The 25,296-nt window shown below is 43.4% G+C and overlaps 1 protein-coding gene across 2 annotated transcripts in view; it reads left to right on the forward strand.

Moving 5' to 3' along the window:
- Window positions 1–25,296, forward strand: part of ADAM12 (ADAM metallopeptidase domain 12) — a 387,521-nt gene that overhangs the window by 349,939 nt on the left and 12,286 nt on the right. For both annotated transcript variants that reach the window (XM_059900751.1, XM_059900749.1), the window contains exons 18-21: window positions 1,201–1,309; window positions 4,756–4,891; window positions 5,495–5,603; window positions 7,435–7,614. In XM_059900751.1, the coding sequence (XP_059756734.1) occupies window positions 1,201–1,309; window positions 4,756–4,891; window positions 5,495–5,603; window positions 7,435–7,614 (534 nt within the window). The remainder of the gene's footprint in view (window positions 1–1,200; window positions 1,310–4,755; window positions 4,892–5,494; window positions 5,604–7,434; window positions 7,615–25,296) is intronic.

Consider the following 25,296-nt stretch of genomic DNA (forward strand, 5'->3'; position numbering starts at 1 on the left):
AGGGCTGTAATCTCTCTGCCACAAGCTGCCAGAAGGGCACATGACTGTGATGTGCATCAGGAGACCAGCGCGGGCAGGAGAGTTGCCTGAATCCCAGGGAGCCGTACCTCAGCAGCACCATCTCTGAGGGAGACAGGCAAGACACGCAGACTCGAGGCAACATGGGCTATGCTACACGGTAGTTAATTCGGCTTAGCGTCAGCTTCATGGAAACACACTTTCTCACTTATCGCAGGCTTTCCTGACTGTTGGGCTTCTTGTTGGAAGCATCTGGGGCAGGTGGTTGATTCAGAAAAAAAAGAGTCTGTGAAAGCAGGGAAACATCACAAATGAGAGAAATGCCCGGAACGTTTATCGTGTCTTAAAATATAAAAGTGTGTGTTTGGCTTTATCCAGCATCCGTAGCTGGGCCCTGACTTTAGTATACAAATCATCCAAAGTGCACCATCTATGACGTACCGTTTGTTTCTCTAAGTGGAAGGGAAACTTAGACACCCAACGAGCAACCTTCGTGTCTTTTGCGGCTTTTCCTGACCATTTTTCAGCTGTTCCGCCCATTCCAAATTTGTCAAAAGTTCTTTTTAGTGATTTGCATTTATCCAGTGTTCCCAAAGCGTTCAGCCTCATTGTCATAGAAATAATTCTCTCTCGTTTTCACGCTCGTACTCCACTCGTTCCGGTAGTAGTTCGGCAAATTCCATGTGTGACAGCCTCCCCGAGCCTCCCATCTGAAGGTGCCCAGGGTTGTAGGGCCCATGATGCCCAAGGGCATGGATTCCATGTCCCTGAAGCAGGGCCCCTCCTTACCACTGAGAGGGCTTCTCATCTCGGCCAGATCAGGAGGGTTTCCTGGATTTAAAAAGAAGGACATGCAGATTGAGAAGAAAAAGGGGTTGAAAGGAGTGTGTGAGCCCTAATAGTCTCGATCCTTCTCTCAATAGCTGCTGATGTAACAACAGCACATTATGTTAGTCCGCAGCCTCGGGCTCTGGGCTCACCTGTGTGGTGCTGGGTTTAGGGTTTATCCTCACAGCCGCATGTACGGAGTCTGACTGTACCGGTGTGATGGGGGCTCTGACCACAGGGCCTTTGCTTTGCTCTCGGGCTCAATTAGGGCTCAGAGACTTAGCGCTGCCCCAGGGGGAGGTGCGTCCTAACCCTGCTTCCCTCTTGGTGTCTTTCTCCTCTGCTGCCCGGAAGGTGTGTAACAACAGGAAGAACTGTCACTGCGAGGCCCACTGGGCTCCTCCCTTCTGTGACAAGTTTGGCTTTGGAGGAAGCAAGGACAGCGGCCCCACCCGGCAAGCAGGTTAGTGGTGACGGCGCGTCCCAGGGAGTGGGCTGAGCTCCTGGGGGCAGCGGGAAGCCAGGCCCTTGGGGGATCCTTCCAAGCAAGGCTGAGGGCTCACCAGCCGTCGGGCGGGTGCACAGCCGGAAACCCAGTGAGGGCCCCACGCAGACCTCACACAGCCCGCGGCCTCTCCGTTTCCAGACCCTCCCTAGTCCTTGCCTGATCTTTGCAGAGACTCCTCACTCTGCTTTACTCAGAGGCTGAGTTTGCCGGGTCTTAGCCTGTGACATTTTCTTAGCTAAGGTCATTCTACCGCAGACTGCCAAGTTGGGTATGAACTTCATTGTCGGATCAAAGGATTTTGTCAAGGCCAGCCTCTGTGTACCAGGGCTAAGAGGTGTGCAGTCAAATGCCTTTTCAAGCTCTTGCTAGAAAGACACCCTCCTTTTCATAAAGGGACCGGTCCCGGCAGTAGCAGCAGAGATAGCAGCAGTTTCTCTTTGCTGAGCGGCTGTTACCTGCCGTGCTTCACGTTTTATATGCATTAGCTCATCGAATCCTTACAGAAGTTGGCAGTATTCTTCTTTCCTTACAAGGGACCCGAGGCTCAGGGAAGTTAAGTAACTTTCACAGAGTCACACAGCTAAGACTGAGGCACAGTCTACCCGTGAAGAAGCCCCTAAGGGTGGCTGTGCTGGGACTGTCGGTTCTTTCCTCCTCAAAGACGTGGAGAGGTGGTCTCCTAGTGCAGGACTGTCTTCTCTGAGCTCTTGTCAGCCAGTTAAGGGGCAGGCCTGAGTGATGCCCACCTTAAAGCGAAAGAAGCGAGGCCAGTGGTGCAGAGAGCCCACCGCGAGCCGGGGATGGGGGGGTGTGGGCAGGCAGGAATGTCCCGAGCACACTTGTGCTGCCACCGCGGCGCCCACCTGAGCCCCTGGACGCTCGGACGGTGGCTAACGCCACTGCGGAGGACGTCCTACGTCCCAAGTCCCGCTGTGACTGGCAGGGTTGAATCTGTGGCTTGGCCACTGTTTCCATGACAACAGACACAACACTGCTCTACAGGACCGGGCAGGGGGCACAGGGCCAGGAGGGAGAGACCCTCTGGGCAGCCACATCTGGAGAAACAGTGCTGTGAGGACGGGAGGTGAGCTCCCGGTCATCCTTCTGCTGCAAGATGGACGTGTCTCGACGCTGCTCCCGAGACCACCCCGGGCTCCAGCCCTGCAGCAAGTGGGAAAAGGGCGCCAAGGTCTTTCCTCTTAGCACACATCCATCCCAGGGGGTAATAAGCCAGGCCTGGCCCAGCGTCCCCGCCTTGATGGCTGGCCTCTTGCTGCAACTTAGTCAGTTTTCTAATTGGCCATTAAGAGTTTATTGTTAGAAAATAGCAGCATTTTAGTTTTTAATGCATCGGGGACCCTGCCACCTGTTCCGTCCTCTGCATTCAAGTGAGCCAGATGGCATTCAAGGAATTGGACAGGAGGGCGGGAGACAGGCCACATGCTCTGGGTCCCTTTTCGGTGTGGACACCAGGGGGACTCAGGTTTGGGGGTTTCCTAAACTTTGGGGGAACCCACAGAGTTGCCAATTCTTCGTTGTACCAAGTAAGATATTTTAAAAATGGAAACAACTGAAGAGCCGGACTCATCCACCATTGCCGTCGTGTCATAAAAGAAAGTAAGTTTACACACCTCCCCCCAAAACACCTACAAAAAAGGGGCCACGAGAAGCCGGCTGATGGCTGCACGGGGCACAGCCACGCCCTGGGCCTCACTGCCCGCCTGCCCGCCCGACTGGGGCTCAGAAGTTCATGATGCAAGTATTTCTCCAGCATCTGCCAGGCGCCAGCTGCTCCTCCGGGCCCTGGGAGACACTCAGCGGGCACAGCACGGACGAGAAGCTGTGATGGGCGGGGTGATGTGAGACTCAGGAAGGTGGGCCACGGGACGGAGGGGACGTGGGGGCAGGCTCAGTGGGACACGGCGCCTGCACTGGATGCGGGGATGGCACTGCCTGGGGCTCTGGCTTGAGCAGCTCGAGGAGACAGGCAGCCTGGGGGCCGGGGGGGGGGGGGGGGGCAAGCTCAGCGGGCGGCCCTGTCGGTGTTTGACTGATAATTCATCCGTTTAAGACTCCGGAATTTGGAAGTGCGGAACTAGAAAGTATGGCTGAAGCCTCTTGCTGCTCGCTTTTTAATGAGCTGTGTTAAGAGACAACAGAATCCTAACCAGAGGCACCTGTGACTGCCAGCTCACAGCCTCGAAAGAGGGACCTTTGGGCCAGGAAACCAGAGCAAGGCTTTTCCAGTAACACAAGTGAATCAAGACGGTCCTGTGTTGATCGTCTGCCTTAGACTCAGACACATCCCTCTCAGGACTTGTCAGCTGGGGACGAAGTCCAGAAACAGGGTCTGAAGGCTTTCTCCCCCCGGGTGGGGGCTGCTACTGCCCTGGTTCCCAGCCAGCCGAATGTCCCGGTCGGAGGTGGGGTGGGAGAGCCCTGGTGACAGAAGCCACCTCCACAGCCGTCACCAGCAGCCCGAAAGGACTGCAGGGCACCTACCAGGGGACGCACAGACGGATGGCTGCCGGCGGGAGAACAGAGGCAAATGAATTGAGACCTGTGCTCTCAAGGAGTTCACCGCCCTGGTGAAACTGCAAACACAGGTCCTCCAAATCCCGACATTTAGAGCCCTCCGCAGACGGCCCTTGACCGCGGCTGCAGTTAGCAACCAACGGGATGGTTTGATTTTCCCTTCCTTTCCACACCCTTGAGGAGTCTTCGTCTCTGCACTAAGCAGAATGGGATCATATCACAGAAAGGGGGATGTTTCCTTAGATAAAATAAACAGCATCCTCCCAGAGAAAGGGGTTTGCCCCCCTTCACAGGCTGCGTTTTTAAGTCCCTAACATAATGAAACAGAATCCAAGGGCATTTAAACTGAGTTTGCTTTTTCACCTTCTAATTGGATGATACCCAGAAGTAAGGTCTTGGTCTAAAAAAAATACAAAAAAACAAAAAACAGACGCCAACAACAAAGAATGAGAGAAGGAAAGAGCCTGCAGGAGCATATTTGTGATGGGGGCTGGGAAGATTTCAGTTTGGGGACCACTTTAATTCTGATGGGATTCTAGTGACAGCTCCCTGTTACTTTCGCCACCATTCCCCTGCTGTTGTCATGCCTGGGGGGCCCATGTCACCAGGGATATGGTCCCACTGGCCAGACTGTATTCCCATTTAGCAAGTTCCAGACTCGTCAGAAATGAATAATGGCAGGGCAGATTGCACCTCAGACATGACCTTTGAAGTGAGACTAATTTATCAGTACACCATTCAGGGATTTACTCGTTCCATTTCTGTTCCTTCCTTCAAAGTTCATTTTGCCGTAAATGTCACAGTTTGATACTCCCCATATTTTAGTTATATGCCTCCTTCTCTGAGTCAAATGTGCTTTGTTTCAGATAACCAAGGTTTAACGATAGGAATTCTGGTGACCATCCTGTGTCTTCTTGCTGCTGGATTTGTGGTTTATCTCAAAAGGAAGACATTGATACGACTGCTGTTTACAGATAAAAAAACCACCATTGAAAAGCTAAGGTACCCTGGGTTAGGGTCATCTTTTCAAGAAATGGCATTTGAAAGAATGTGCAATGGGCTGCTTCTCACTGTGTTTCCTTAGCAAAGAAGAGGTCAGATTTTCTGTTGCTTTGGTGTGTTAACATTTCTGCCAGACCAGCTGCCCCCTTCACTTCCCCTTCAAACTATTTGCAATTTATTACATAAATAAGCAGGGTGTTGATGAATTCCACTGGTGTATTTTTCCCACCCTTACATTGGTACTTTTTACAAGATGGAATATTAAAACATTTTTATCAGATGGGGTCGCTTTCGATCCAAATATATTCCGAGACATCATTGCTAAAATGCCAGCTTTATGCAAAATGTCTCCCAGGTGTCCCAAGCTGTGTGTCTTTGGATTGCAAGAACTAATTTAACTGAATAATGGCTTGGGGGGAAAAAAACTCAATATTTATGTTTTAATCTTGTAAGAGTGTTAGATAACTTTTCTCGTGCATGTTTACCACACTAAGTTAAAAGAAGTGCATTGCATTTTGAGTGTCACTGTGAACAAAATAGAAAAAGTCAAGTCAAGCAGAGGGGACAGCGCCCTCGGCAAGCGTGTCTGGGATTGCATTGCAGGTGTGTGCGCCCCTCCCGGCCGTCCAGTGGCTCCCAGCCTAGTCAGGCTCACCTCACCCACCTCAGCAAAGGGCCGATGAGGAAGCCGCCACCTTCCAACACACCTAAGGTGAGTTTTGAACAAACATAAGAAGCGAGCAAACACATGAAGACGCGGGTTTTTCAATAAGAGCTTGAGCAGGACTAGACCCCGCAGCCTCTTGCTGTGGAACGCTGGGTCAGCACCCTAGGGGCAACACGGTGCCAGGTGCCACTGAGGCCGTGTGCCCTGCAAGACATGCTACGTGGTCATCATCCCTCCGGTCACCCAGGTGGCCACATTCCTAGGAGGCCCACTGGCTATGCTGACCAGGCAGGGTCCTGATGCTGGACCCCTTCTGTGATTTGAGAATGCCACTGAGTGGGTTTGGGAGAGCTTCTATGGCCCGCTGCTACTCCCAGGGTATTTCTGAGAGTTACACTGAACCCTTGGTCAGGCCCATTTTGCTGCAGCCCTGGGCTGTAGAAGCTCTGTCCAACCTATGGCTTCAAAGAGCTGGATCCTCAAACCAAAGTACCTCATGGTTCCCTACTGTCTCTTCACTTTCCTGCTACCTTGGTGAATTATGACTAGTGTTCACTCTGATATTTAGGTTCCCCCACCAAGTGTTTTTGATGTACCTGTAAGAATTCTTGAATATTGAACTCATTCAACAAGAGTCCAGATTGTAGCAGGGAAAGGTGTTGGTGTCAGGAAATGACAAATGATTTTTAAAATCATCATCAGGTATTCAGTAGGCAAAAAACAACCACCACAACAACAAAAAACTGTTTTATCTCCCTGGATCCAGAAAGTGTAGAGGGTTGGGTTGCAAAGAGGAGACAGCCATTCCTAATGAGCATTGTCACCTTTCACCCCTACCCGTGGGAGACAGGAAAAACAGCTTCATTTGCAAGAGCCAAAGATGCAGTTTTATTTTGAAGAGCCAAAAACCAGAAATTACCCAAATATCAATCAACGGGTAAAAGGGTAAACGCACTTTGGTATATTTACACAGTGGGATGCTTCTCAGAATTAGAAAAAATGAACTATTGATACACACTACATCTTGGATAAATCTCAAAGTCATTATGATGAGTGAAAGAAGCCAGACCAAAAATGATGATTTCATTTATATAAAATTCTGGAAAATGCAAAGCAATTTACAGTGACAGAAATCGGATCAGTAGTTGCTGGGAGAAGGAGAAGGGGGGCGGTGGGAGGGAAGGATGACGGGGTGGTGGATATGTTTATCGCTTTCCTTACTGTGATGGTTTCATGGGTGTGAATCTATGTCAAAATTTACCAAATTGTACATTTTAAATATATGCAATTAATAGTCAATGAGACCTCTATAAAGCTCTTTATAGAAAGAAAGGAAGACAAGAGGGAGGCAGGGAGGGGCAGGGGGCATGAGACCCACGCTGCATCCGTTCTCATCTGTCGCTAAAAACAAGGCCACCAGGCAGGAGACGGTCCTCCAGACCCAGACCCTCACCTCCGCCCCGATGCTCCTTCCCCAGGAGTTTTCCTCAGTTCTCATTGAGCCTTGTGTACACTGAACTACGCCTCATTTTCACAAGCCCTTTGGAATTTCCTTAAGATCTGGTCTGTGTCTTCATACGTGTTGGTGCTTCCTGAGGTTGCCTTGCACCTACTTGTTAACGAATTAAACCAGTTTTTAAACATTTAGATAGAAAGCGATCCCACTATTCCAGGTTTGGGGGTGGGGGAGGGTGGTTTGTTAGAATTCTGAAGCTGACATCAATAATAATAGATTCCCTCTGCTGTAATTCCTTGATTTCTTTCCCTCCTCCACCTGCCCTCCCCCTGCAGCTAGAGCAGATGAGTTTGCACGGCTTGTCCCTCCAAGGATTACACAGTAATGACCACATCATGGCTCTTTGCTCTGACCCCGCAGGACAATCCCAGGAGATTGCCGCAGTGTCAGCACGTGGACATCAGCAGACCCCTCAAAGCCCTTGACGCCCCTCTGCCCAGTTCTCCTCAGCGAGGACTCCCGCCCCTGCACCCGGCTCCTCGTGTGCCCTGCGTCCCTGCCAGACCCCTGCCGGCCAACCCTGCACTCAGACAGGCCCAGGTACGCCCTCAGCTGTTAATTTGATGGAGGTCATTTGGATCCAGACTCTGCTACTTGCTAAAGTCTGAACTTGGGCGAGTTGCTTAAGTTCTCAGCACCTGTATAAAATGGAGATAATTCAGCTCCTGAGATGGATAAACAAGATCATCCAGGTAAAGCATTTAGTACAGTACTTGGTGTCTAGTTACGGTGCAATATATTTTAGTTATTATTAGGAATATTTTTATCTTTTCTATTCAGAATAGTGAGGGTGCCCATTCAACTTGTCATCTAGACCATGACACTTTTGAGAATGACAGGTGGCACTGTGAATAATTAGGCCTGGGCAATTAAACAGAGATGATCACTTTAGGAATGATAATGGGCATACTTTCTTACCTTTTTCACCTTCAAAAATTATTTACAAAAATGTTACCACCGATTTAGTTTCTCCATACCAGATGCAAGAGTGTATAAGATACTTTGTGTATATGATCTCATTTTTATGCTGTTTTTGGAAGTAACAGTTTGTTTGTTATAACATGAACAGCAGGAAACTGGAGGTGGGGAAAAAGGTAAAAGCAACCAAATGAAAAGCACAAAGATATAATCGCTGGTCATTTTTCATTGCTATCAATGTTATATTTTCTTCTATCAATTTTTGTATACTTATAATTAAATGTCTATTTGACATAATTTAGATTATTATATATGTACAGTGCTTTGTATATATACTCCTTCTTTGCCTTAAAGTCATTCCCATTTACCATGGCATTAAAAATTGCTTAAAATGTTATTTTATCGACAGCACTGTATGTGTATATAGAATACTTTTTTAAGTGCTTGCCAATTAGTGGGCATGTTTGGATGTCTCCAATATTTGCTATTATAAATAGCTCTCTTATGAAGGTCTAGATAGGTAAATTTTGGACCACTTTAATTATTCCCTTGGAGAGATTCCTAAGAGTGAAAATACTGGGTTGAAAAATGGTATAACCATTTTAAGCATCTTAATGTATAAATTAAACATTTTTTCAGGATGGATACGCACTTACATTCCCATACTAGTACAGAGCATACTAGTACTAAGTATTAACATTTCAAAGCTTTGCACATTTGATACATAAAACAAAATATCTTTTTCTGTGTAGTAGTTCTATAAATTACTGAAAGGGATGTTGAAGTTTCCAACTATAAATGTGTCTCTTCTCGGCCATCAGTTTTTACTTCATGTGTTTTGAAGCTCTGTTGTTCGTGGTACAAAACAATTAGGATTATTGTGTCTTCTTGATGAATTGACCCTTTTATCATTATGTAATGTCCTTCTTTAGCTCGGATGACTTTGTTCTAAAATCTACTTTATCTCACATTAATACATTCACCTCAGTTTTCTTTTGATTAGGGTTTGCAAGGTATGTGTTTTTCCATCTTTTTACTTTTAATCTACCTATGTCACTTTACTTGAAACGAGTTTCTCAGAGACAACATATAGTTGGGTTGTGTATTTCTTCATCTGTTCTGTCAGTCACTGTCTTTCAACTGATGTGTATAGACCATTTACTTTTAATGTAAGTATTGATATGTTAGAATTGAAGTCTACCATTTTAATGTTTTTAATCATACTCCTCTTTCCTGACTTCCTGCGGGTTTCTTGAACATTTTTCACTATTCCATATTGATTCATCAATAGTGTTTATGAGATATGTCTGTCTGCACTTTTTTGTATGGCTGCCCTAGGGCAGGGTTTCTCAACCTCAACATTGTTGGCATTTGGGGCTGGATGACTCTTTGTTGTATGGGACCGACCCGTGTATCATAGAATATTTAGCAGCATCTTGGTTTCTACCAACTATAGATGGCAGTAGCATGTGTAATCATGTCTCTAAACATTGCCAGATGTTCCCTGAGAGACAAAAATCACCCCTGATTGAAAACTGCTTCTCTAAAGATTACAATATAGGTACATAATTTATCACAGTCTACTAGTATCAATATTTCATCACTTCAAGTAAAAACTTTACCTCCTCTTAGGTCCCTTTATCCCTCTCCCTTTAAGATATGGATGTCTTAAGTGTTACGTTTATGTAGTGAGAACCACTTCAGATGTTGTCATTTTTGCTTTCAAACATCAAGGATAACTTTTTATTTTTAAACTTTTTTTTTAATTAATTAATTAATTTATTTATTTATTTATTTTTGGCTGTGTTGGGTCTTCGTTTCTGTGCGAGGGCTTTCTGTAGTTGCGGCAAGCGGGGGCCACTCTTCATCGCGGTGCGCGGGCCTCTCACTATCGTGGCCTCTCTTGTTGCGGAGCACAGGCTCCAGACGCGCAGGCTCAGTAATTGTGGCTCACGGGCCTAGTTGCTCCGCGGCATGTGGGATCTTCCCAGACCAGGGCTCGAACCCGTGTCCCCTGCATTGGCAGGCAGATTCTCAACCACTGCGCCGCCAGGGAAGCCCAAGCATAATTTTTTAAACTTAAGAAGAATGGTTTACAGTATCTACTCATATAGTCACCCTTTCCATTCTTTCTTTACTTCTGATGTTCCAGGTTTCTTTCTGTTATCATTTCCTTTCTGTCTGAAAAACTTCCTTCAGCTATTTGATTTAGCCATTCGAAAGCAGGTCTGCTGGTGACAAATTCTCTTAGTTTTCCTTCATCTGGAAATGTCTGTTTCACCTTTATTCCTGAAGAATATTTTCAATAGATATAGAATTCTGGGTTAACTGTTTTATTCTTGCAACATTTGAAAACTGTTGTTCTGCTTCCTTTCTGGCCTTTATGGTGATGAGAAATCCACTGAAAAATTCCATCCACAGTCTCTGTTCCAGGGAAGAGATGAGGTCTGTTATTGCAAGGAAGGATGGAAAGCAGGGCTCTGCCAGCTCCAGGATGTGGTGCCCAGTGGGGACAGCAGGGCATGGCTTTTTCCTAGTGCTCACCCAGAGGTAGAGTAAGGTCAGGTATGGTCAAATGTTGCTCTTACTGGGTCACCCTTCTCCTGTTCTTTTAGCTAAAGATAGCAGGCTTTCCTCCGGCTTGTGTGTGTGTGTGTGTGTGTGTGTGTGTGTGTGTGTGTGTCTAGTGCTATTGGCATTTCCAGATGGGGGGCTCTCCAGAGCCCAGGCCAAGATATAAAGAAGGGGAAAACAAACAACAAGGACTCACTACTGGTTCATTCCTTGAGTTCTGAAGTCCCTAGCCAGTCCATTTACTTTCCTGCAACTTTTAGAGTGTCAGCTGCTTTATGAATTTTCTCCAGGCTTTTTTGTTATAATTTGCAAGAGGAATAGGGTGCAATGTGCTTATTCCATCTTGTCCAGACCTCATTTCTTTTTGCATTCCTTTGATTGCCAGGACACTTGAACTGCTTTTTGTATATCTATTAACAAATGGTGTGCTGGTAAATTGGCTGTCCAAAAAAAAAAAAGCCTTGATTTGTAGGTGACTTCTCTGCTGTAAAAACTCCACCATGATCAATTTCAAGTTATTAACATGATGTCACTGAACGAGAAGTAGAGAATCAGCTGACATGAGCTGGTTACAGCCGGCTCCAGCATACAGCTGCTATTAACTGTATTTGTTCTGTAAGTTGTCTGTTCCCATCCTTTGCCTGTTTTTTTCCTCTGTGAGAGAGAGTTTTTCTTCCTGATTTGTTAGTTTGTGTTTTTTTTAACATCTTTATTGGAGTATAATTGCTTTACAATGGTGTGTTCGTTTCTGCTTTATAACAAAGTGAATCAGCTATAGATATACATATCTCCTCCCTGTTTTTAGAGTTCATTTTCTTAAGGGGTTAAGAATATTTATCCTTTTCCAGTAATTTACTGTAAACATCTCCCTAATTTGTCTTTCAGTTTTATTTATTTATGCTATTTCTTGGTATAAAAGGAATTCCAGTTTTTAATATTTAATTTATTAATCTTTGGTGAATTCGCCCATTCCTTTTGTGCTTACGAAGTCCTCTCCCATTTCAGTCAGTTAAGATCCACCTGTAACTTCTGTTTATTTTGTTGTCTGTTGACCATTCTGTCAACACTAGTTTTGAACCTGTCTTGGATTTACATTGGTGGAAGGGGTGGGCACCTTCTAAACTCTTCTGGACTTATTCGAGAATCTGATGAAGGCTATGAACCGTCAGAAGATGCACCACTATTCAATATTTTGTATGCAAATTTCAGATATTCACAGAGCCCATAAGCCGCTTCCCCAAGGATTCCCTGGTACTGAGGCTTTTCCTGTCTCTGTTTAAGCAGCTTGCCTGTGTACCATGTGAAACTAGGACTGTCTCTAATAGGAAAGATATTCTTGCTGGTGTCTTTTTTCCTACCAGCAGTGAATGCCTACAGAAGCGACGCCTTCAAGAGTTCCTTTAAACAGTCCCCGAAAAAGGCCTTCATTCTGTTTTATGAAACTGAGGAAATGTTACCCTTTAAACATTAGTAACTGAAAAATCCACACTTCTCACTCCAGGCTGGTGTCTGTCTGTCTGGAGCTTTTCCGAGACATATGATACAGATTAAGCTCGCACTTTCCCTCCCATCACACAGGGAACTGGCATTAATTCCATGCAAGTGCGGTGCCTATTCGGAGGTGGCTCTGGTTCCGCAACACGGATTGAATCCACTGACACTTTGTACTTTAGCATTACTAGTGCCCTGTCCCACATGACATGACAGACACACGGCTACATGGCCAGCCCTGCTTTCTTCATCCAGACTTACCACCTACACTTTCTGGAAGGAAAGTGCTACCATAAACACCACAATAGTGGTCGGCCTCACATCTGAAGGGTGAGTTAGTTCTTTATAGAAAATGTTTGATCTTTCCATCAAATGTTCTGTGTGATTTTTAAAAATCAAGGACAGTTGAATCAACTCCTTCTCTTGTCCACAAATGGGCCTTTCTGGGCTACCATTTCCTTCTCGGGGAAATGAGCCTTGGAACTCAAGCTTCTCAAACTAACTCCTCAGCCTTGATGGAGGAAACGAACTTTCATTTCCTTTTCATCCTGTCAGCTCTTTTAGAGGAAAATAATTCAGTGTATTCATCTAGCTTTTAGCTGACTGCTGCCAAGTTCTCCTGAACCACAGCCTGAGCATGAAAGGCAAAGTGTGGGCTTGAGAAAAGGCTAGAAAAATGATGAAAAAAATAAGAGGTCACAGGGGTGTGTGGTCACCTACAATTGTGTGCATAGGCAGGGAGCATGACAGACTATCTTTGCTCTGCTTGGCATTGCATTGGCCCTGCCCTACCTTGTATATTGGGTTAGCAATCCACCAGGAATGGGCACTTAAATGAGGAGATCAGGCAGACCAGCATCCATTTCCATCTTATAAGCCACAACAGAAGCACCAGGGGAGGTCTTCTGCACTGACAGCTGCTGGATAGAGAGTTTATCTCAGGCTCTGGAAGGGAAAGAGGAGGAAAGGAAAACAGGGCAAGTTCCAGGAGTGGCTACAGAAGGATCCCAGAGGGTTTTGAGAGGCTTTCTGATGATGGTTAATCTTAAGGTATTTTAGGTGTTTTTTCTCTGATTACAGAAGTGTTCAAAATCATCCAACTTTGTACCCCAGAAAAGTCAATTTTACTGTAGGATCGTTTTTTAAAGAGTAATGTATAATAAGGGGAGGAAGTACACATGCACACCAAACACGTGTCTTGAGCAGAATTCTGGAGGGGCGTCTTCGGGCAGCAGGCTTGAGCTCTGACGCCCAGATAGGGGGAGAGATGGGGGCACGTGAGCTCAAGAGCTGTGCTTCATAGAGCGAAAGGATCACTTTCCCTCACCCCAGACATCGTTTGTAAAGTCAACTGACTTGACTTCCGGGAGGGAAGGGGGCCCGAGAAGCACTGGGCCGAGCCAGCGACTCTAGGAGAAATAACATCGGATACCGAGTTTTACGTTTCCCTTTTCTGCCCGTACATCCCCAAACCTCAGCGCCGGGGGCTAACCATCGCGGCCTCGTGCCGGTCTTGAGTTGGTCGGCAGATGAAGGAGAGGCTGCAGTCTCACCAGGGGCACGTGTGCAGGGGGAGGACGGCCTCCTGCAGAGTCAGGCCTGAGCTGGGGGGAGAGGACCCAGACAGCAGCCTGGAGGAGCCCAGGGTGGGAGGTGGCAGGCGCAGCCCCCCGACACAGACACCACCCAGGGACCCTGATACCATCACACAAGAGAGGGTCTCAAGTTACTAAATATGAATTTAAAAATAAGTGTGACTCAAAAGACTAGAAAATGTGAAGACATTCAGGTGACAGTCTCACCCACCAACACCAGTGTGCCTAACTATATTCCCAGATGAGAAAAGGAAAGGATCGGGGACAAACTCTGGGAGTTTCGTTAAATTTCTAGAATGTGGCAAACTGAAATCCTTTACTCAGTTTATTATAATTAATAGGCTTCATTCATTCATTTAAAGTTTAAATAAAAACACGTTCAATGTCACATCTGTGAAATAGATTTCTCTGCTCACAGAATTATGTCTAGAGAAGGCTGTGCTAAGAAGTTGGAGATTGAAACGCAGTTTTCTGCTGTCAGTCTGAAATGTGCCATGACTCTATTGGGAGTGTAAGTGGCACCTTCAATCCATAGATGGGCCATTCTTCTAACACGTAAAAATCGCATGAAAGCATCACTTAGCATTTATCTGTATTTTTGTTAAGGTTTGCCCCTTAAAATGGCATTTGAACTATACGTGCTGATGTGTGGTCATACTTGATCTGGACTGTTTTATTTTTTTAAGCCCTTAGTTTCCTGGAAAATGTTAGGACGTGCTTTTTCTCCGTGGAATCTTATCAGTGAGTTATACTACTGACATGACTGGTTAAGATTGTTTTTCCAGTCAGATTAGCCTCTTCACTAGAACAATAGGAAGCAAAAAACGACGACCACATCTGTCTCTTAGATTGATTTTTGCTGAATTAAAGTCCCTTCCTGAGACAGCAGATGGGCCTGTGAGAATATTTACCAACCCTATTTCTGGCACAACCGGTCTGTGCTGCAGAAATTTCAGCAACAGCAGGATTAATTTCTATTTTTATTCTTATAACCAAGTGGTCTAGAAATGCCTATGTGTGTTGGAGTTATTTTACTAGGTGTTTTGGTATAAGGAGCTTCTCAGCTGTGTTTTGAATTGCTATAAAATAGCGAGCACGTACTGAGCGCCAGTTATGTGGCTGATGCTTCCGGGCTAAGCACTTTGCAGGCATTTCTAACGCTCTCGAGGAGGCCTAGGAGGCGGATACTGCCAACAGCCCCATTTTACAGAGGAGGAGACAAGGCAAAGTGAGGCTAAATAGCAAGACCCCCCAGAGCAGGAGAGCCAGGGCTCAAACCCATGTTCTCCACCTGCAGTCTTAAAATGGGTGCCCGAGCAGGTGGATGGAGAGAGGGGAGGGAGGCAGAAACTGCAGAAGACTGGGATGGTGAGCACGTGTCAGATCACTGGCTGCCTTGATGACCTTTAATTCATTTGCCCCGCTTTTGCCACAGAGATAAAGGTGAAGGGCGGGGGGGGGGGGTACCTTCTGGCATCGTGCAGAGCCTCAGACTGTAACGAGAAAGCCTTGCATTTCTCTTTGCTTTTGCTTGTAACAGTATCATACTCCAGCCATTCTTGTCTAAGATTGTCTTTCTTGGAACCAGCCCTTGTTCAGAACCATAGCAGTAGTTGCATTGCATTCCAGATATTTGCAGCATCTTAAATGAAAAATCCTCCGTGGATTTTTTGGAGAGGTGGAGATTTTCAGTTCAGCGTTTCTGACAAACATGACATTTCTCCTCATCCACACCTTACCTGTGTCTGTAGAATGTACAACACACCGTATTTTGTAAAACAAGACTGGCCAATCTTGTACGTCTCTTCTAAGACTGTAGAGCAATCAGACTTGGCTTAAGTAGCCTCAGAGGGAGCGGGGGAGAGCTATTTCAAGGAGCCCTCCCTCTCCCAACCCACACAAAGAGTGATGAACAATTAACACAGGCTCTTGGTCGTGAGCCATAACTACTCATTCATAAATGCTTTATAAGGATATAAATAGGAGCAAAAAAAATTAATTTAGACCATGATTTAGGAACCATCAGGTGATAGCTGGTCACTCTGAGGCTGAGCCCAGACTTTCAAAGTCATCTTCAACAGAATGAATTCAGTATCTGAATGGATTTGAAAGAGGATTTGCACCCTTGTGACCTGTGTGGGGGTCCGATACTTAAACCAGCACTTGCAAGAATCCATTCGCCAAGATGTTCTCCCAAGGAAGTGAGATGAAATATAAGAAAACTAATCATTATAAAAGCCTTCGTGACTACAGGGAAACCTAAAGCTAATAACTGAGAAAACGTGCTGGGAAGCGTCCTCTGTGCCTTCTCTCTGCTCCCCAGATTTCACCCTTTTGCCCAGGTGTTCTCTGAGACCCCCTCCTCCTGAGTCTTTCTGCAGTCCTCCCAGGGGTCTCCGTACTCACCTGCTGCCTCAGCCCAGAGTTACCCGGACACCTGTCCTGCCCCATTTCAGAAGGCACAAGACTGAGTTATTCATCTCCAGGTACACCTAAACCCAGGCCCTTGAACACAGTAGACATGTAGGAAATATGCTGAATTGATGTGAGTTTCCAGTAGTCAATAATAAGCCTTGTCACTGGCTCACTTACTCCCTGGGGGGGCGGGAGGGGCTGCCATATCAGTGAATCATGAGTTAGCAGAAATTTGAGCCACTTACGCCTATAAATGTAAAGTGTAGTTACCAAGGTTTTGGACTCCTGCTAACCTCTGCCTGCCCAGTACTTCCAGAAACTTCAGCTAAAATTTTTTGGGTTTCATATGATACACTGATTTTTTTTCTCTATCCAAGCCATTTATTTGAAACGCCAACTATATGTAGGATAAAGTCAGTGTTACATGCTTGTCAGTAACTGTAGAAATACAGAACCAGTGAAAACCTTTGTACAACCGTAATGATACTCAAAAGAGAAATGTATCATTTTACAATGCTTCACACAGAGGAATTCAACTTTGAAGGTATCTAAATAAAAATACATTTCTTTAAAAAATACTATGTACAATTGAAGTGTAAACAAGTTTTACAAAGTACTAGTCATGCAGGTTGTAGAAAACACTTGCATAGGACATGAAATCAGTTTAAGAAAAATTTCTGAGCCTTTAGCATTGAAGGCACTTGACTTTATACCAGTAACAGTACAACCACAAGAAATGCAGTGTTGTAGAAAATACACTAATATTTACATGACAAACCCACTGATGTCTCTAAAGGTACTGCACGTGGAAGCACCCTTATCTCCCTGGAGAGAAATAACTTCAGAGGGAAGCCGTTTAACTCATTACAGTATTCAACGGCACGTTTGTTTTCCACTCACTTCTGTTACTATAAACACCCAGATTGTACATGAAAAAAATGGATGCCTGATACTTTACCTTTATATTTTGTAACAGGCAATGTATGCCTATAAGTAAAAAATTCCAACAGTGTAAAGGGTTATTCAGAAAACAGTCTCTCTCCCACCTTTGTCACCAGGCTCCCTTCCCAGAAGTAATCATTGCTACCAGGCTTTTGTAAAATGTAATTTAGAATACAGGGAAAAGTCTCTTCTACCTGTCTCTCTCTGCAGAGTGAGAGATTATGGAAAATTTGGAAATTTCAGACACTCAAAATTGGAGAGGAAGGTACAGTGAAACCTGGCCGCCCGTCACGCATCTTCAGCAACCATCACCTTGCTATCACTCTTATTTCAAACCTTAGATCCTTATTTTGGATTCAGATGGCAGCACACTCTGTACTTCTTTCCACTTTGGTTATTCCAGATCCACCTCATCCTTTTCACTGGCTGTGTAGTATTTCATGGTAGAACCACACCGTAAATTCTTTAACCTGTCCCTTACTGATGGCCACATGGGTGGTTTCCAATCATTTGCTACTTCAAACAGGCATATTCTTGCCCAGGTACCTTGGGCTGATGCATGACGATGGACGTGGGATAAATTCCTGGGAGCACAATTGCTGATCAAAGGCCATATGCATTTAGAAATTTGGTAGATGAGGCAGAAATGCTTCTAAAGGAGTCGTCCCAATTTCTGTTCCAAAAGTCTTCACCAATATAGTGCGTTCAGAGATTTTTTTATCTTTGCCAACGTGACAGGTTGGAAAAAAAAGTATCTACATTTTTCTTCCTAAAAATGAGATGGAGGATCTTTTCACAGGTTTAAAATCCAATTGTTTTTTCCCTTTTTCATAAACTGTGTTGTCGCCTCCTTTGCCACTTTTTTTTTTATAAAGATCAAAGTTTACATAGTTTTGTTTTGTTTTGTTTTTTGTTTTAATTTATTTATTTTTGGCTGTGTTGGGTCTTCGTTTCTGTGTGAGGGCTTTCTCTAGTTGCGGCAAGCGGGGGCCACTCTTCATCGCGGTGCGCAGGCCTCTCACTATCGCAGCCTCTCTTGTTGCGGAGCACAGGCTCCAGACGCGCAGGCTCAGTAGTTGTGGCTCACAGGCCTAGTTGCTCTGCGGCATATGGGATCTTCCCAGACCAGGGCTCGAACCTGTGTCCCCTGCATTGGCAGGCAGATTCTCAACCACTGCGCCACCAGGGAAGCCCTTCCTTTGCCACTTTTTATTGTCATGTTTAGAAAGGCTTGTCTACCCAGAGATTACAAGTATGTTTTTCTATTTCTTATACCTTCATGATCTTTTCTTCACATTTAAATATTTGACCCATCTGCTCTTTAGTGTATAAAATGAAGTAGGAATCCAACTTTATTTTTCTAGATGACCACCTAACTAATCCTCAACACTGTTCATTGTATTTGTGTACTTATTTGTCCATTACTGGCTTATCTTTTATTTATTAGATTTACCTGGTTTCTCCTCAACTCCTCCTACCCCCAAAGAACCAGCTCTAGATTTTATATATGACTTTCCTTTTACTATTGTTAAGACCACAGAAACATTACTTTCATTACTTTCATTTCCCCTCTACAAATCTGAGATAGTATCTCTCTCATTGGACTTTGTGATAATTAAATGAAAATATCTAACATTATTAGAATGTCTGTAATGTCTTTGCTAAATGATAGTAATTAATTTTTTATTTTACTAATTATTTTCTGCTTTTATCTTTATCACTTCCATCTTTAGGTTTATTTTCTTTCTCTAACTTCTTAGATCATTATTTCATTTTTATTCATACTTTTATTCATACTTGATTACATGGCATGTAAGTCTAGGAATTTCTCAAACACTGCTCTGTCTGTACTTACTCTAATTTGTAGTGTTTTCCATATTTATAATTTTTAAATAATCCATGTTTTCTCTTTTGTTTTCTCCTTTGGCCCAAAGATTGAAATTAATTCTGGGGCTTCCCTGGTGGCACAGTGGTTAAGAATCTGCCTGCCAATGCAGGAGACATGGGCTCAAGCCCTGGTCCGGGAAGATCCCACATGCCACGGAGCAACTAAGCCCGTGTGCCACAATTACTGAAGCCCACGTGCCTAGAGCCCACGCTCCTCAATAAGAGAAGCCACCGCAATGAGAAGCCTGCGCACCTAAACGAAGAGTAGCCCCCGCTCGCTGCAATTAGAGAAAGCCCGCGCGCAGCAACAAAGACCCAATGCAGCCAAAAATAAACTAAATTTATAAAAAAGAAAATTAATTCTGCTATTGTTAATATTTTAAATACAGATTTCCCTGCTATCTGAAAGCAGAGCGTTCCTGTGAAACCCTTCATAAGCCAAAATGGCATAAAGTAAAGAAGCGATTACCTTGGGACACATATTGTTAAGGGATGCAAAAAATAAATCGCGATAAAGCACAGATGCTCACAGACAGGGTTCGAAGCCCTGGCAGCTTGATGCTCACGGGGAAGGAGCATGGCGGGGCCCCTTCCTCTGCTCAGGGTGAGCTGCCTCTACAGCGGCTGCTGCCCCAAAACAACGCTGAAAGCTTTTTTTTGCTTTTTGCCTGTTTTTGTAAAAGCAAAGATCCTCTTTGGATTTCTTTCAGTTAAGTGAAAACAGGTACTAATGTAGGTCTTTTGTAAAAGTGAGGTAAAGCAAACTTTCAAAAATTGGGGAATACCTGTATTTAAAATATGTAAAAGTAAAAATGATCTAAAATTCACCCATATTTATACTACATAGAAATAACCATTGTTACCTGTTTTTCTATGTATACACCTATTTAAATTTCAGATATATAATATGCATACATTTCTTTTTTAAAAAAAAGGAAAAATTAAACAATATAGACTACCTCAGCCCCCCTCCAGGTATAATCTCTGTCCTAAGTTTGGTGTTGATTTTCTATAGCACTTTTCAAATATTTTTAGGTAAATAGGTATCTGTGAAAATATATAGTATTTTGTGTTTTTCAGTTTATATAAATGGTATGAAACTAAGCATAACAAAATGTGTACTTAAACTCAGCTGTGTTTTACTTTTTGTTTCTGGACGTTCTCTTTGGTTCTTATTCAGGCATGAGGCTAGTCTTTTATTTTAAATACAGTAGGAAAATTTGTTCCAATAATTCCCAAATCTAAACTCTTTGGGTGTGTTACTGCTGAATTTTTTTATTGCTCTCTCTCTCGCTCTCTCTCTGTCTCTCTCTCTCATGATTCCTTGCTTCTTTGGGTGCTTGGTCATTTACTGTGAGCTACTTACTTTTCTGGAAAATTCTCTGGGAGCTCGTTCAGGTCTAGGATGAAGTCCGTTCCTCCAGAGAGGGTGTAATTTGCCCCTGTCAGGTGCCCAGGGCAGCACCAGCTTGAGGCCCCTTGAAATGGCTCAGGGCTTATGAGCCACCCACATGATGTGATGTCAGCTTCAGGTCCTCAGGGGCAATTTGTGGTTATAGGTTGGTCTGCCCAGAACCAAGAGAACTCTCCTTGTGTCTGCTAGGGATGGACAGTAGTATGTGTTTACTTCTAGAATATTCTTACCCTGAGGTACAGTCCTTTGCAGGGCCCAGCTTTATCAGGGAGAGGTCAGGAAGAGAATGGTGCCCTACTGAACTGAGGCTGGTGCTGACCTTCGACTCCTGCATCCCTCACCTTAAAAGGGTATCAAAACCAAAACCCAGGTTTCCCTAATTTGGCAAATGCCTATAGTTTCAGTGTACTACTTACCCCTCTGGGCTTCTCCTTTCACTTAGTTGTTGGCCTGATAACATCTTACTATCTTGTAGCTCTTTGATGCTTTTAAGAAACATTTTAATTTTTTTTTCTCACTGAATTTATTTTTATATCAAAAACTATAGTTTTTCATTAAGAAATGTTATTTATGTTAACATGTAATGAGTTATTAGTGTTATTTTTATTTTTTAAATTTTTTATTTTATGTTGGAGTAAAGTTGATTAACAATGTTGTGTTAGTTTCAGATGTACAGCAAAGTGATTCAGTTATACATGTATATACATGTATCTACTCTTTTTCAAGTTCTTTTCCCATTAAGGTTATTACAGAATATTGAACAGGGTTCCTTGTGCTATGCAGTAGGTCCTTGTTGGTTATCTATTTTATATATAGTAGTGTGTATATGTCAATCCCAACCTCCCAATCTATCCCTCCTCCACCCAACCTTACCCCTGGTAACCGTAAGTTCGTTCCCTAAGCCTGTGAATCTGTTTCTGTTTTGTAATAAGTTCATTTATATAATTTTTTAAAATTCTGCATATAAGCGATATCATATGGTTTTTGTCTTTCTCTGTCTGACTTCCTTCAGTATGATAGTCCCCAGTTCCATCCATGTTGCTGCAAATTTCATTCTTTTTAATGGCTGAGTAATATTCCATCTTAAATATGTACCACAACTTTATCCATTCATCTGTTGATGGACATTTAGGTTGCTTCCATGTCTTGGCTATTGTAAACAGCACTGCAATGAACATTGGGGTGCATGTATCCTTTTGAACCATGGTTTTCTCGGGATATATGCCCTGGAGTAGGGTTGCTGGATCATATGGGAGCTCTATTTTTAGTTTTTTAAGGAATCTCCCCACTGTTCTCCATAGTGGCTGTACCAATTTACATTCCCACCAACAGTGTAAGAGGGTTCCCTTTGCTCTACACCCTCTCCAGCATTTATTGTCTGTAGACTTTTTGATGATGGCCATTCTGACTGGTGTGAGGTGATATCTCATTGTAGTTTTGATCTGCATTTCTCTAATAATTAGTAATGTTGAGCATCTTTTCATGTGCCTCTTGGCCATCTGTATATCTTCTTTGAAGAAATGTCTGTTTAGGTCTTCTGCCCATTTTTTGATTGGGTCGTTTGTTTTTTTGATATTGAGCCGCATGAGCTGTTTGTAAATTTTGGAGATTAATCCCTTGTCGGTCACATCATTTGAAAATATTTCCTCCCACTCTGTGGGTTGTCTCCTCATTCTCTTTATGGTTTCCTTTGCTGTACAAAAGCTTTTGAGTTTAATTAGGTCCCATTTGTTTATTTTTGTTTTTATTTCCATCACTCTAGGAGAAGGATCACAAAAGATCTTGCTGCGATTTATGTCAAAGTGTGTTCTGCCTATCCAGTCTTACATTTAGGTCTTTAATCCATTTTGAGTTTATTTTTGTTTATGCTGTTAGAGAATGTTTTAATTTCATTTTTTTACATGTAGCTGTCCAGTTTTCCCAGCACCATTTACTGAAGAGACTACCTTTTCTCCATTGTATAGTCTTGCCCCCTGTGTCATAGATTAATTGACCATAGGTGCGTGTGTTTCTTTCTGGACTTTTTTATCCTGTTCCGTTGATCTATATGTCTGTTTTGTGCCAGTACCATACTGTTTTGATGACTATAACTTTGTAGTATAGTCTGAAGTCAGGGAACCTGATTCCTCCAGCTCTGTTTTTCTTTCTCAAGATTGCTTTGGCTGTACAGGGTCTTTTGTGTCTCCATACAAATTTAAAATTTTCTTGTTCTAGTTCTGTGAAAAATGCCATTGGTAATTTGATAGGGATTGCATTGAATCTGTAGATTGCCTTGGGTAGTATAGTCATTTTGGCAATATTGACGCTTCCAATCCAAGAACATGGTATATCTTTCCATCTGTTTGTGTCCTCTAAGATTTCTCTCATCAGCATCATAGTTTTTGGAGTAGTTGCCTCCTTAGGTAGGTTTATTCCTAGGTATTTTACTCTTTTTGATGTGATGGTAAATGGGATTGTTTCTTTAATTTCTCTTTCTGATCTTTTACTGTTAGTGTATAGAAATGCAGCAGACTTCTGTGTATTAATTTTGTATCCTGCAACTTTACCTAATTCATTGATGAGCTCTAGTAGTTTTCTGGTAGCATCTTTAGGATCTTCTATGTATAGTATCATGTCATCTGCAAACAGTGACAGTTTTACTTCTTCTTTGCCAATTTGGATTCCTTTTATTTCTTTTTCATCTCTGATTGCCATGGCCAGGACTTCTAAAACTATGTTGAATAAAAGTGGTGAGAGTGGACATCCTTGTCTTGTTCCTGATCTTATTGGAAATGCTTTCAGCTTTCCCCCATTGAGTATTATGCTAGCTGTAGGTTTGTCATATATGACCTTTATTATGTTGAGGTAGGTTCCCTCTACATCCACTTTCTGGAGAGTTTTTATCATAAATCGGTGTTGAATTTTGTCAAAAGTTTTTTCTGCATCTATCGAGATGATCATATGGTTTTTATTCTTCAGTTTGTTGACATAGTGTATCATTGATTTGTGGATGTTGAAAAATCCTTGCATCCCTGGGATAAATGCCACTTGATCATGGTGTACGATCCTTTTAATGTGTTGTTGGATTCAGTTTGCTAGTATCTTGTTGAGGATTTTTGAGTCTATGTTCATCAGTGATATTGGTCTGTAATTTTCTTTTTTTGTGGTATCTTTGTCTGGTTTTGGTATCAGGGTGATGGTGGCCTCATAGAATGAGTTTGGAAGTGTTCCTTCCTCTGCAAATTTTTGGAAGAGTTTCAGAAGGATAGGTGTTAACTCTTCTTCAGTGTTTGATAGAATTCGCCTGTGAAGCCATCTGGTCCTGGATTTTTGTTTTTTTGGAAGTTTTTTAATCACAGTTTCAATTTCAGTACTTGTGATTGGTCTGTTCATACTTTCTGTTTCTCCTGATTCAGTCTTGGGAGATTGTACCTTACTAAGAATTTGTCCATTTCTTCTATTAAATACATTTTATCCAACAATTTTAGAGAGAAGGTAGGTCAAAATAACTCAGCCTGCCATATATCTGGAAATGGATGATCCACCTCCCAACTTTGGTTAGTTCTAGAATGTCTATATTATTATGGCTAATAACATTTACTTTCTGTTTTGTAGCCATAATTCCCACAATTTTGTTACCCTTAGGTCTACATTGAAGGGATTTAGTGCTTAATCTCCTTGCCACTGAGCCATTCTTTTCCTGGCTGGCTGAAGTTCATTCTATTGGACTTCCAGAATTCCTTCCAGAAGAGCTCTTAGGAAGTATATTCCCCGAATTTTGTATGTTCAAAGACACTTGGCTGTTGCTTTATTTTTTCAATGATAGTTTAGGCATAAAGTTAATGGATCACACTTTCTTTCCCTGAAACTCTTAGATGCATGCTTCCTCTATATCAGAAGCTGGCTTATTTCTTTTTTCCTTGTAAGTGACATGACTCTGTATCCTATTAATTATGTCTTAATTCTGATGAGTCTGATTCATTTCACCCAGGGAAACAGTGTATACTTTCAATCCATAGACTTGACTCTTTCAGAAAAGTTTTTACAAAATAAATCTGGGTATCTTTTCTCTCTTTACTATTTCTTCAGATCCCTTAAGTGACACCATTTATGTATATGTTGTATCACCTTTGTCTGTGGTCTTTGTCATTTACCGTTGAACTCCTCCTCATTTCCCTCAAGCTGGTCCCCACAGCCCTGACTGTGTTCAGTACTGTCTTGGTCCTTGGTTTGCATTGTTGCTTTATTTTTTTCCTTTCCCTTTTCACTTGACTTTTGCCAGCTCCTTTTTCATGTCCTTATGTATACATTTTTGCCAGTGGCTTCTTAGTTTGCCTTTTGTTTATCATGGTTCCTTCCTTCCTTCTTTCAGTAGTTTTGATTAATGTATCTAAATTCCTCTTTAAACGAAGCAAGGTCTTCCTGGAAAAAACGACCAGTTGCAGGACAGTTGTGGGAAAGGCCAGGTCAGAGCTCAGGGCCACCTCCAAATTGCCCACCTCATGGGGGACCATGGGACAGCGGGCTTTGAGGGATGGTGGTGGTTTGGCCTCCCCTGATTTCAGCAGAGACCCTGCCAGGTCCCCTCCCCTGCTCCAGGTGTGCACAGATGGTTGGGCTCATCTGCTGCTCCTTCAGCCCTGACACACATCATCTGCTCACTCTCTACTCTTATCCCTGGCAGGCAAGGTGAATGTCTCCCCCTCTGCATTTCACCAGGTTGGCCACGCAGGTGTCCCTTCCGTGGTCTCTCCTCAGCCCAGCCTGCTGGACACTTTGCATCCTTTTCTCATATATTCATGTGGGGCTATACGTTTTTCTCAGAGGTGGAGTTTTGCTCCTTCTTGTGCATTTTCTTTACTGTTTTCAGGTGATTTCAGAAAGAAGGGACCAGGGACATCTTCCAGCTAGGTGTAAAAGTGCTCTTTAAGGGACCCCTGCTTTTTCTGAATAAAGAGTAAAAAGAAGTTGAGGCATTTCCCAGAGAACCAGTTGTCCTTCGTGTTA

The sequence above is a fragment of the Balaenoptera ricei genome, chromosome 16 (assembly GCF_028023285.1).
Source record: "Balaenoptera ricei isolate mBalRic1 chromosome 16, mBalRic1.hap2, whole genome shotgun sequence".
NCBI classification, from domain to species: Eukaryota; Metazoa; Chordata; class Mammalia; order Artiodactyla; family Balaenopteridae; genus Balaenoptera; species Balaenoptera ricei.